At 34.0% G+C, this 12,999-nt stretch overlaps 1 protein-coding gene across 4 annotated transcripts in view; it reads right to left on the reverse strand.

Annotated features, from left to right (window-relative positions):
* Window positions 1–237: 237 nt before the first annotated feature.
* FYB1 (FYN binding protein 1) overlaps window positions 238–12,999 on the reverse strand; it is a 165,980-nt gene continuing 153,218 nt past the window's right edge. For 3 of the 4 annotated variants that reach the window (XM_082382249.1, XM_082382248.1, XM_082382250.1), the window contains 4 exons: window positions 12,764–12,854; window positions 11,683–11,845; window positions 3,927–3,960; window positions 245–1,155 (listed from right to left, as the gene is read on the reverse strand). In XM_082382249.1, coding sequence (XP_082238375.1) covers window positions 1,038–1,155; window positions 3,927–3,960; window positions 11,683–11,845; window positions 12,764–12,854 — 406 coding nt within the window. In that variant the 3' untranslated portion in view covers window positions 245–1,037. Of the gene's footprint in view, window positions 1,156–3,926; window positions 3,961–11,682; window positions 11,846–12,763; window positions 12,855–12,999 lie in introns of all 4 variants that reach the window. The other variant, XM_082382247.1, reaches the window with a different exon arrangement.

The following is a 12,999-nucleotide window of genomic DNA, read 5'->3' on the forward strand; positions in this document are numbered from 1 at the left end:
TTTTTTTTTTAGGAAGGGAGAGTTGTCTATTGATGGTCTAAAAGAAGTGCTTACATAATTGTAGCTGAGGCAGAACTGGTATTTAATATTTCTTACATCTCATTGATGCAGTCTTCCAAGATGTTGATTAAGCAGAGAAATCATTTTCTAAGTCCAAAATCTCAAAATGTATAAAAATAATCAGAATTTTATAACAAATGGTAATAACTAGTTTTGTGCATTCATTTTCTATGATACCTGATAACATAGGCCAATTAAAACCCAGACTTCACATTGGCATCAAATGAACATAGCAGAATGACCAAAGCTGAGAACTAGTCATTGTCATAGATGCAATCTAAAAGAAGAAAATACAAATTTAAATTAGTTACACAAAATACATATCCTCTAAGTGTTCCAACGTTGTAAATGTAAATGATTCATACTCTCCTGGTTTAGGATAAAAACAGGAGAATTGGCTCACTTTATGAAAAAGCAGTTAAATGGAAGGCCATATATTTATTTAACATTCATTGCTCAGTGTACTTTTCCAAGTAAAGTTTCTGGACAAATCTATTCTCTATCAAAATGAGACTCAAGATTATTTTACCTGGTACTTAATTAAATGTACTTTTTGATAGTAATTCTGAATGAGGTTGAAAATATTAGGTATTAGTAAGAATCATACATTTAAAAGGAGACTAAAAGGAACATAATTAACACTATGCTTCATTTCAGGTGAAATTAATTTTTTAGATCATAATTTAGAAATGTACAATGCTTAGATAATACTAGTGAGTAATACAGGTTATGAAATAAGTACCTACTTACTGTCGAAGCACAAATATTTTTGTGGATAAAAGCAATTCTTATTAAGATTCATGGTATAATGAAAAATACACTAATATTTCATTCTTTTTTTTCAAAGAAAATAAATAAGAGATTTTTCCTTGATTTTCAGTCATGTTCAAAAATAATTTTATTTCATTATACCATGGCATTTGCCTTTCTTAACATTTTCAGGTGATTCAAATTCTAATCAGATTGGAAGGCTCTAATTAATCTAGCAAGCTATTTTCAGTATTTGTAAGAACAGTAAGTTCACCATGACTGTTCTCTGTGCTGGGTGCCACGTGAGACTTACCATCAGCAATATCATCATAAATCTCTCCATCACTGTAAATGTAGAAAATAAATTTTATTTTAAAGAAAGAATCTTCTTAACATTAAAGCAATATTTAGGTTATAAGTTTTATAATGTGATTTTATGTGACACAAAGCATTTAAGGGTGAGAAGTTACATTTATAGGTGGGAAGAAATTTCATATGCATCTGTATCTCCTTTCATTGACTTAATCTAATCCTCTGTTTCATTCTTAAAGCGTGCACACACACACACACACACACACACACACACACACACACACACAATTTATTCCATATCATAGACATACAGAATAATGAAAACATGCCCCAGGAGCATAGACCATACCTTACTCATCTTTAGATAGAACTATAAGCCTAGCATACGGCTGTCCTTGGTCAATAGTGTTTGTTGACCTGAACAAACTGAAAAATCATGGCACAGTACTCCACTGGGGGCCCTAATCCAAAACTGCGATGGATTCTTTATGTTCAGTAATATCAGATTTATACTACTTTCACTTGAACTTCAAATGTTGAAGCAAATACAAAAATATTTGGCATAGGAAATGGGTGCATCATTTTTGCAATGTTTCTAATTATAATTTGTAAATATTAATTTAACATATATAAATATTGGTTGCAAAATAAGCAGCCAGTATATGGTTTGTATGGTGATTCTTTTTTTATTTATATATTTTATTTATTTATTTATAATTAATTAATTAATTAATTAATTTTATTTTTGGCTGCGTTGGGCCTTCATTGCTGCACGCCAGGCTTTCTCTAGTTGTGGCGAATGGGGGCTACTCTTCGTTGTGGTGCATGGGCTTCTCATTGCGGTGGCTTCTCTTGTTGCGGAGCACGGGCTCCAGGCATGCGGGCTTCAGTAGTTGTGGCAATCGGTCTCCGTAGTTGTGGCTCGCGGGCTCTAGGCCCGTGGGCTTCAGTAGTTGTGGCTCATGGGCTCTAGAGCGCAGGCTCAGTAGTTGTGGCGCACAGGCTTAGTTGCTCCGCAGCATGTGGGATCTTCCCGGACCAGGGCTCAAACCCATGTCACCTGCATTGGCAGGTGGATTCTTAACCACTGCGCCACCAGGGAAGTCCTATTTTTTATTTTAAAAATTTTTTGGCCATGCCGCACGGCATGTGGGATCTTAGTTTCCCGACCAGGGATTGAACCCATGTCCCCTGCATTGGAAGCATGGAGTCTTAACCACTGGATTGCCAAGGAAGTCACTGTATGGTGATTCTTATGTTATATAATTTTAAAAATATTTGTGGTTATAGGAGGCATCCATAATAATAGTTCTGGTGAGTTTTACACATTTTAGGTTTTATCTTGCCCTGAATCTTTGTGAAATATTCTATTCCACACACACACTGAGTCCCTCCTATGTACCAGGAGATATGAGTAAGACACAGCTTTTATTTCAAGAAACTTATAATCTAATGGAGGAGAGAATGATATGCAAATAATTAAAATAGAAAGAATTATAAATATTAATATAGCCTTGAAACATAGGATACACAAATGTAAGGTGACTTTGTCATTTAGACCAGACCTACTCTTGGTTCCTATACTACCTCTGTGCATTTATCATGGAAGCAGCAGCAGGCTTTTCAAATTGCTGCCAACTATGGCAGATGCTGTGAGTTCCCTATGTCTTCTGTTTGGATCCTTTCTCTGAGATTGAGGGAGGATTTGGCTAATGGAAATCTGATACAAATGCAAAGAGGACAGATTTTTTTCTATCATTCATTCAATAAACTTTTATCAAGTATTCACTTCAATAGGTGGTAAAGCAATAATTACTTAGAGAGTACACTTTCTGAATTCTCTCTTAATCATCCTGTAGTAATCACTGATGAAGACATGGTCCCGTTATTTGTCACACATTCTTTCCTTGAAATTTGTATCTTTCATAGAGTAAAACCTATTGAAAAGTCCCATGCCTACTACTGTGATTAATGCTCTGAGGAAAATAAAAGTATTGTGATTATTTTTCTTTTGACTCTTTCCTGGTTTGCTGACAGAGCCCTTAACATTGCTTTGCCTCTTTCTGATTGGTGTCAGGTTGTTTATGGATACAGTTTGTGAATCTTCCTTGATTTCTTAATCATGCTGAATTCTGTAAATCTCTGTATTGGTATATGACCTACCCTGATAATGGAGTTCATTTCTTGCACTGGTTTACTTGGAATAGAGTCTTATTACATTGGAGGTGGACTCTAATAGCACTAGTACCAGACTGTGACAATGTCCTATTCATAAAAATAGAAGAATCATTGACCACTATCTTTTTCTGGCATGCTTCCAAAAAAGGCAACTTAATAGTCTACTATGCCTGGTGTGAGTAAAGAAAAGCCTTCAATTAGGGGCCAAGCTATAAACCGTTAACAGGTGATATTTGTACCTACTCTGCAGACACTAATAGATACCTGATTAATTCAATTCAATCAACTGCATTAATAGCTAGCGAAATGCAAAGTATTAATGAAAGTGTTAGTGGTTTTGACCTGTCTGCGATATTTGCAATGTCTGTATCCAATGAATATATAAAACTATGAACTGTATAATCATGAATGAGAAGGGCTCCTCCTTTATATTTAAAAGAGTGACACTTTATCAAAACTAACTTCGTTATGGGTACTACCATATTGACATTAGTATAGCATATTGTTTTAAAATTTATTTATGATAGTTTAGTAGATTATATTATGTAAGTGATATTAGGAATCTTTCTTAAAGAAAAGCATATAATTATTTTTGGAAGTATAGTAGTAGAAGAAAATGGGCTTACTTGTCCACCAAGTAACTCCGAAGGACATAACCATCTAAGAAAGAAAAAGAAAATAAATTTTATTAACAGTACAACCTTGAAAAATCCCTACTATTTTTAAAGAAATTGAAATAAAATTTACTAATTAAAAGAATATGATATAATATATTGAATAATTATTTCTGTCTCCAAATATGACTTATTTTTCTTATTTGTGTCCACTTTTCTCTCCTTCCTTTTTTTTAACATCTTTATTGGAGTATAATTGCTTTACAATGGAGTGTTAGTTTCTGCTTTATAACTTTTCCTCTTCTCTCTAACTTTTTTTCTCTCTCTCTCCTACATGACTCTTTTCCTCCATTTACAATCTTTCCTCCTTTCCCCCTTAAATTAAAAACCAAGATTTTCTTTTCTAAGCTACTGTAGGTTGTAGCACAAGCTTCTTTCACATTTTACTCTATTTCTTTAAGGTGTTACCCATGTGACACAGTTTTAAGAATTTATTAAGCATAATTTCTCCTATGACAAAAGTAGGTCACAGGTAGGGATTTTAAATATCACCAGGTCTAAGACTTAACTTTTCAAATTTTATTATACTGAACAGTCAGAACTGTGTTCCATTACCCTTTCAGATCCGCAATCTAGTGTTTACTTGGGGAAGTGTGCATTCTAAATGGTTTCAAAACAGCTCTCTTATAATCAGCGTGAAAGATCTTTCACTATTGCTTTTGCCATTTGACAGAGCATCAACGTTTGCATTTTCATCTTTCATGGAACAAATAATTATTAGAAGAGCACGTATCAGGGATTCTAGTGATTCCTCTGTTAAATGGAAAATAGACATTTTATACAAGAAAGCAAAGTTTTTTTTCACTTTATTTTTGCCCCTCTTGTGCAAAATACTCCTAAGAAAAAATATGGGCTATTTTTCTTAAGAAAATGTCTGCTGACATCTAATTAATGTTACTAACCTTTGGAATTATTGGTTTTGTGTTAGCGCCTAGCTACTGTTGTATGCTTGAGATTAGTACCATTTATAGTCTTGTCAATACAGCTTCTAAATAACTTCTTTTGCTGAGTCAATCTATTGTTTTTGCTCCACCTCAGATCTAGTTTTGGTTCTAAATCAGAGTAAATGTGTAAAAACTGATAAAGCAGGAAGCTCACAAGCAAAAATTAATACCAATGTTAATAAACTTAGGTAAACATACTAATATCATATAGCCATTGATTTAACATGCAAGATTTTTTTAAAGTTAGAATCATACAACTGAAATTGTGGATTAAAATTTAAGAAAATGAACTTTCCCTTGAAATATTCCAGGGTAAAAAAAATTCCACCAAAATATTTTGTCAAGAAATTAACTACTTGTTGATGAAAATTGTTCATAAGAATCATATTTGTAAAATAAAGAATCAAGGTTATCTTTGAATTCCTGCAGCATGGCAGTAATGAAGCATATGTCAAAATGATAAAAGTACAATAAGTAATATTTTTCTCAAAGTATGAAAAATTAGACCATGTTATACCTTCCTTTTTATTTCAATTAAAGAAGTGGAAAAATTAATATAAAGGTCATCTAAAATTAATATCTATGATCCTTGGGTAGACTTTGATTCCACAGTTCTTTCAGTCATTTCACGTTAACAAAACTTAAAAAAAAGTTAAGGTAGACATCATCATTTAGCATAATTTTTAAAGGGGGATAATCTCATCTCTAACAAATTCAACTCTATGTGTGTCTCTCAAAAGAGAAACTCTGTGCAAATAACAGACTTTTTGAACAAATTGTGGATTTTGTGTCAGGCTTCCAATAATTGAAGTCTGTCTTTACTTGTACTTATGTTTAGGGCTAACATAAAGTGTGAACCATTTCTACAGACAGTAAGAGTCACAAAGTTTTTTTTTTCGTTAGTTAAAATTGGTGGTTATGTTTTCATTTTGAATTTTCTCTTAAAACAACTTGGAAAATAAAACAATACAAGTAAGTGTTCCCATGATATTCATGTTTAAATTAATAATTTAAAAATAACGACTGAAGCCTTTAACAATGAAGTCAATCTCATTGTGAGTTGTCTGGGCTTTGTAAAGTGTCTGAACTAATATTAGAATGTAGACAATTAGAGAAATGTATAAGAAGTAAGAAAATATTGCCAGAGATTGGAATTATTCTGGCCTCAAATATATTTCTGTTGTTGTTTGTAAAAAATATTTAGAAGGTCAAGAGAAACAAAATCCAAAACAAAGAGAATTTAATCACTATTTCTGGAAATAAAAGGTTTTTATTTTCTTGTGCTTGTAGGTCATCTACTTTTTAAAACTTAGTTATGCTAAAATTGTGTAGACCTGGATAAAACACTATCTGTAATTAGGCATAAAACAGTCCTTTCAATGACCAAAGTTAATAACTCATGATATACAGCTTAATTACCTAACCTCACAAAATTTATTATAAAAAAATATATTTTCTTAGCTTCTCAAATCCCTATTACATTTCCTCCTGTATCTTTACTCTTCAAGAGTTCTATGGAGCAGCTTTTTCTTTTGTTGAAAGCTCTAATGTTGTTGCTGTTTTGTTGTTTTTGTTGTTGTGTGAGCTACATAAACATCAATGATTGTGAATATTATTTAAGAACAAACTTATCAAGGGGTTGGGGTGTGGGATGGTACTGTGCTGCTCTACTTTAGTTCCCTGAAATGATGTGATCATTTGGGGCTCATAAACTATAAAATCACCATTATGTAGCACCTTTGCAGGGTTAACGACTTTTAATACAGCATAGGTTTTGCTGTCTAGTACCTTTAAAAATTTCTGCTGAAACTTCATTCTATTACAAGCATGATTCATGACAGTGTCAAAACAAGTGTCTTACCATGAAGTTTTAAACAACTTCTCCATGATAGTTCCTAGACACAAATTTTTTTTTTTTGCAGTAGAAAAATGTTCTCTGCTCACATGTTCCATGAACATTCATCATAGGGAATGTAATGAAAAATACAAACAAATGAAATAAACAGAAAACCTCATCATAGTTCTGTAACATGCAGAGTGGCTGCTGTGTTTAGTTAGCTCTATAATATCGTGGGCACTGGCACACCAGGGATTCTCACACATAGTATGAAATTATCATTAGGAAATCTCACATTCATAGAACAGAACACAGTGACTCGAAACAAATGTTTTGAAATATGTGGTGGGTAGAGTCGGTTAAGAAAGTAACACCCACCCACCATATGTGCCAGTTAATTTCTTCCCAAAACATTTACTTGCTACAGTGCAGATGTGTCCCAGGACTAATGACTCACCTTTCAGAAGGGTGTTGTGAATATAAAATTACCAAGAATATACAAAACCATCTTTGGAAAAAATGAAAAATATCTTTGTTCTAGTATTTTCAAATTTTTTACTCAATAAAAATGACAAATTTTATTATTTCCTTATTATTTCGTTTGTTGTGAGCAAGTCCAGAAATAAAGTTAAACTTACTCAATTTGCCCTCATGCAGTTTAAAAACAATAAAGTCATACTGCATAGATTTACTAAGGCAAGTGGAACAACGTCCGACTTCAAGAGAAAATGCTCATAAGGTAATAGAAATTAAAAATGAAATGCAGTGTATAATGCTAAATATAAATTATTATCCTAGTTCTATAAAAATGTTCTGTTTCCCTCTCTCTTTTTCTCTCCCTACTTATTTTTAAGGCTTCAAATTAGGTGACATTAAATTTCTGAATACAAAAATTTTCTTCAGTGAACATGTGTTGTTTTAAAATCGAAACCAAAATTACCTAAGCAAAGAAATGATCAACTGGATTTGGGGACACCCAAAGCATCTTTAAAATTCCCCTTCCTTTGATGCCCGAAGGAAATGGACAACATTTTGATCACAAATAACTCAGCTCATGTCTTTTCTGTAGAAAAATTTTTCTACTTTTTTGTAGAAAAATTTTCTCCAGTGACAGGAGGTGGGAAAACTCACAGCTTATGAGACTTTGAGTTGAGGAACATGCACAAATATTAGCGAGAAATTCTAAACATTTGGGAATGTGCCAGAAATATATATTTAAGATCTCAATGCCTCTACAATATGCTTTTCTACAAGTCAGTGGGTGAGACTTGATCAAATGTGATAATGCCTGTAAAAGTGGCTTGTACTCTACTCCACAGTGGGAAGGGATTACTGTTAATGATTTAGCCTCTCATATCTATCATTACAAATTAGGTTTAAGTAAACTATGGTTTTCTTTTTTTTTTTTGCTGGATTAAAGAAGAATAGGAAGTAAGGAAAATGTTAGGGTCATCATGGTGTTGGACTGCAAATGTCGTTACTGCTAATCAGATGTAGAAAAAAGGAACTGAAAGATTCAGAGTCTCCCAAATGATACACAACAAGTGAACCACATCACTATGGCTAAGACAGAGAACTTCTGTCTTCTAACAAGTTAAACTATTCAACGGACTTCTTCCTGTGAATGTCAGTATGTCAGATTTTCATCTGGTTATCCAACTGCAATCTCCAAATTGTTATACACAATTCAGCAAGCCCCAAACAAGGTGCCAGGCAGTGTAGAATGTGTTGGCAATACAACGTTGAGAACATTTCACTGAAGCTACTCTCAAGCTCAGTCTCATAAGAGTAATAGATTGGAAAAACAGTAAGGACAGTGGCAGCAATAACAGTAGTGACATGGTGCAGCAAGGGAGAGATTAATTGTGTTAGGGTGGCTGCGGAGGAGTGAGTGAGTGTGCTTCCAATTTTAGATGACAACTGGGTTGTTTTTAATAGACAATTTATGGACATTCCAAGTAGAATAAAATAGCATGGAAGGATGAAATAGCAAAATTTATTCAGGGAATGACAAATGAGTAGTTTATATTTCTGGGGTGTTAGTTGCAGATGGGAAATAGTTGATGAAGGTGAGGCTAGATCACAAAGTGTTTTATAGACTAACCCTAAAGACTTCATGTGTTTAAAAATAATATTTGGGTAACAGTATGGTGAGTGGATTGGCTGAGAGAAGGGTAAGGGAGACATATCATTTGAAAGGCTATTGCAATAAGCCAGCTGAGGAAGGGTTAAATCCATACAACAATTGTCCCAAATCCTATGGAGGTATTTGAGGAATAGATCAGAAATTAAGAAAATTAAACATGTTAAGGATCCAGTTCAAGGAAAGACTAACCAGCAGTTTTAGAAAAATAAAGAAAAGCAAGAGATTTGGAAAAATAAAAGGGAAGTTAAGCAGATATGATCATTGAATTGTGGAATAATGCAATCGCAGATGCTCTTGGTGGCCCTCCCACCTGCCCAGGAGTAGGCTTCAATTCCTGATGGACAGGGAGTTGATGTATAAGTACCCCAGTTTGTTTCCCACCAGATGGGATAACACTGCCACTCCGAGTTCCCAACTGATTAACCTCCTACTACTCAAGTGTACCTTGTTTTGATAACAAGATTTTATTAGCTGCCTTCTCAAGATTTTATCAGCTTCCTTCTCTTCCTAGTTTATTAACAAGATTTTATTAGCTGCCTTCTCTTCCCAGTCTACTTCTCCACGTGCTCATGGGAGTATCCCAGAATCTCCTCCCAAATGGGAAAGCCAAACTAAGACAAAGTCCAGGCCAAAGAAAGTCTATAAATAAAAAACAACTAGTATGCAAGTGCTACCGATATAATCACCTGGTTTTCATTCTGTTCGAGATGGACCCCAAAACCACCTAAGAATTGAATTAGTTATCAGTGAGCTTGAGAATTGTAAAGTGCATTGGTCCTGCACCAGAAAAAAAAAAAAAAAAAAAGAAGATAAAAGTTACAAGGAACCCTTGATTTTATCTACCAGAATGTCATGTAATGTTTTCACCTCTCATTTTTAACAGATGATAAATTCTAAGAGGATAGGAGTCCTCCAGTATTCATAGCAGTATTTAGAATTATTGATGTCGAAGTAGAAAATGATAGCAGATTACAAATTATCCCAGAATGGCTGTTGCTTTTCCTCATTCTTAAGGTCTACTGGTTCCTAGGTAGGAGTCTCCTCTGAATTTCTGTTTTTGATGCTGAATCTACATCTGCTCATCTGTATCTATACATGTTTGTTGTTGAGGTCATTTATATCCTGTTACTCAGAGCATGTTCTGTGGGCCAGCAGCATCAGTTACCTGGGAGCTTGGGAAAACACCTTACCTCAGACCTACTAAGTTAGAATCTGCACTTTTAACAAGATCCCCACGTGAAGTGTATGTACTTTGAAGTCGAGGAGTATTGCTCTAGATGGGATTTGTTGTGGGGACAGAAATCTCAGGCCAGCAGGGCAAGATAAGTCTGAAGCTTGTCCTCTGGAGAAAGGTCCACATGACAAGTACTAGAACAATTCTCTGTTGTGAAAAATGTGAAATAATTTGGAAAGTAGAGGGAAGGAAACATGTCATTTAGGCCCATCACCCTAATCAGCCACTATTAGGATTTTAGTTTGGTTTCTTTTATTTACATATTTTTTAACATGGCTGTAAATAAATCCTATCCTACTTTAAGCAGGCTTCTTATTTCTCTTACTGTTGTATCATGAGAATTTCCTCATGCTATCATAATCATCCTGGAAAATACTCAGTTTGTATATTCATCATTACTTATTTAATAATTTTAAAAATTTGAACATTTAAAAATATTTTGATGACCTTTTAAAGCATGTAGTTATTCTGCATTTAAGACTATTCCTTGGGGGTACATCTTCACAAATCCTGGTCTGAATGGGGCTTTTCTTTGTCTTCTGGAGCTCCATCTTTGAATTATCTCCAGTGACCTTCAAGTCGTAACGCTACGTACCCCTGCCTGTTATCCTTTGCACCCACATTCCATTTTTTTCTTTTAAAGCCAACCACACCCCTTCCATAAAAACTTTAGATCCATTTTCCCCACCTTTGAGTCACTGTATTTTATTCTTAAAAAATCTACTTTGGTTCCTGTCCCTGAGTCACCCTCCTGTCATTAAAACTGAGCTCAGAGTTTGTGTTTTCCGTGCAGACATACCGAGCTGATATGGGACAGCCTTGCTGGCTATTCAATTTTAAATATAGGACAACGTAATTTTGACTTACTCTTCCCTGGACTTGAAATGAAATAAGCTTCCTTTTAAAACTGGACAAAAACATTTCCATCTGCCAGCTTTGGTAGCTGAGAAAGTCAGAGAGGACAGGACTCTCTCATGTTTATTTGGAATAGAATGTCGTATTAAATGTGGCCGAACAGGAAGTGAAAACAAGTGAATTTGCAAGGTAGGAAAACTGGAGATTCTAGGTGTGACATATGCGATATAATTTCAAACCAGACCAGAGCAAGAACCACTCACTACTTTAGCAGAGTGGTTCTCACTTTAGTGTACATAGGAGCAAACTAGGGAAGCCGTTATGATCAGACTCTGTCTGACCCCCAGAGCACATGACTCAGCAAGTCACGGGTGGGTCCAGGGTGTTAGAATGGTAATACACACAGGAGTTTTCTGATGCTGGTGATCTGTGGGACCACATTTTCAGAAGCACTAATTTGGCATAACTTTGGTAACTCAGTGCCAAATATAGCAGGTGGGAAATGAAAAAAAAAAAAAATTAAAATAAAATACATTGATTCCAGCACAGCAAGATCTCCAGTTTCTTAATGTTTTCCACAATTCACAAAGCATGGAGCAAAAACAGTTACTACAAATAGGAGTGATCACTAAAACTTGTTTAGTCGTTAAATTCTGGGGTGTCCTATCTATAAAGAGTAAATAGTGACTTACATTTTCCTTCTTCATTCCTGCAGAGAACTTTTGTATCATCTGTGTTTTGTATAACTTGCAGGGATTCTCCAGGCTTTACCTGTAGATCTCTGTTCCCCCACTTTTTAGAAGTTAAGTAGGGTGCAACTTTGGTGGAATAGAGGACTCTAATTTCACCATCATACTGGAAAAATAAGGAAAAACATTTACATTATTGATTGATGTGTATTATTAAAGTAATTCATTTATTGACAGATTTATTAAGAAAATCTTTGTTAAATAACTAGTTCCTTGTTTTCAAAAAATAACAAAAACTTCTTTGGAGAAAAATCACTCATAACCTCACCAACCTAATAATTATTTTTAAAATAAATTTTTTTTTAAATTTAAGATGTAATGCATGTGTTGATTTGTCTCACTCATATATTGCAAAATGATAACCATCAGAACTTAAATTCTATTGGCTTGATCACCTCGCAATACTACCACTTCTTTTTTTATAGAGAGAACATTTAAGATTTGCTCCGTTAGGGACTTCCATGTATATAACACAGTATTGCTAACTATAAGCACCGATCTAACTGCTGAGTATTTGTACCCTTTGACAGACATCTCCCCATGCTCCCCTCCTCTGGTAACCACGATTTTACTCTTGATTTCTGTGGGTTTGGTTTTTTTAGATTCCACATATAAGTGATGTCATACAGTATTTGTCTCTGTCATTCTGACTTATTTCACTTAGTATAATGCTCTCAAGGTCTGTCCATGTTGTCACAAATGGCAGGATTTCCTTGCTTTTCATGGCTGAATAATATTTCACATATATCTATCTCACATCTTTTTTATCTATTCTACTTTTAGCTTACCTTTTTATTAAGTTTCAAAGGACAGCTAAATTTAGATGATTATCACAGTACATATATTGTGCATGTATGAGAGTTTACTTAATTTCTTATAGGAATAAATTTAAATCTAAAATAAATTTTGTAGAAAATAAAGGAGTTGTGATGGAGAACTGTGATATTGATAATTACACTTTGAAAAATCATCAATTTTTTCATTAGCACTTTGAACTTTGTATGATATTTAAATGTAAACATACTTTAAATTTTTTCCTGAAGTCTTTTTCTTCTTTTTCTTGCTTTTTCAGTTTCTTAGGGTCTTTTTCTTCTGCCTTGGCCTTGGCTCCTTGACTAGGATGGCAGAACACACATAAAATGGCATTTAGTTTCAAAATATAAGAAGAATAGTGTATAACAGACAATTCATAACATTACATTTTTGTTAAATTTCATTTTCAATTATCTGTGTTAGAAATCTAGTACATTCATTGTAATA

The sequence above is a fragment of the Balaenoptera borealis genome, assembly GCF_965194805.1.
Source record: "Balaenoptera borealis genome assembly, chromosome: 2".
In the NCBI taxonomy this organism is placed as follows: Eukaryota; Metazoa; Chordata; class Mammalia; order Artiodactyla; family Balaenopteridae; genus Balaenoptera; species Balaenoptera borealis.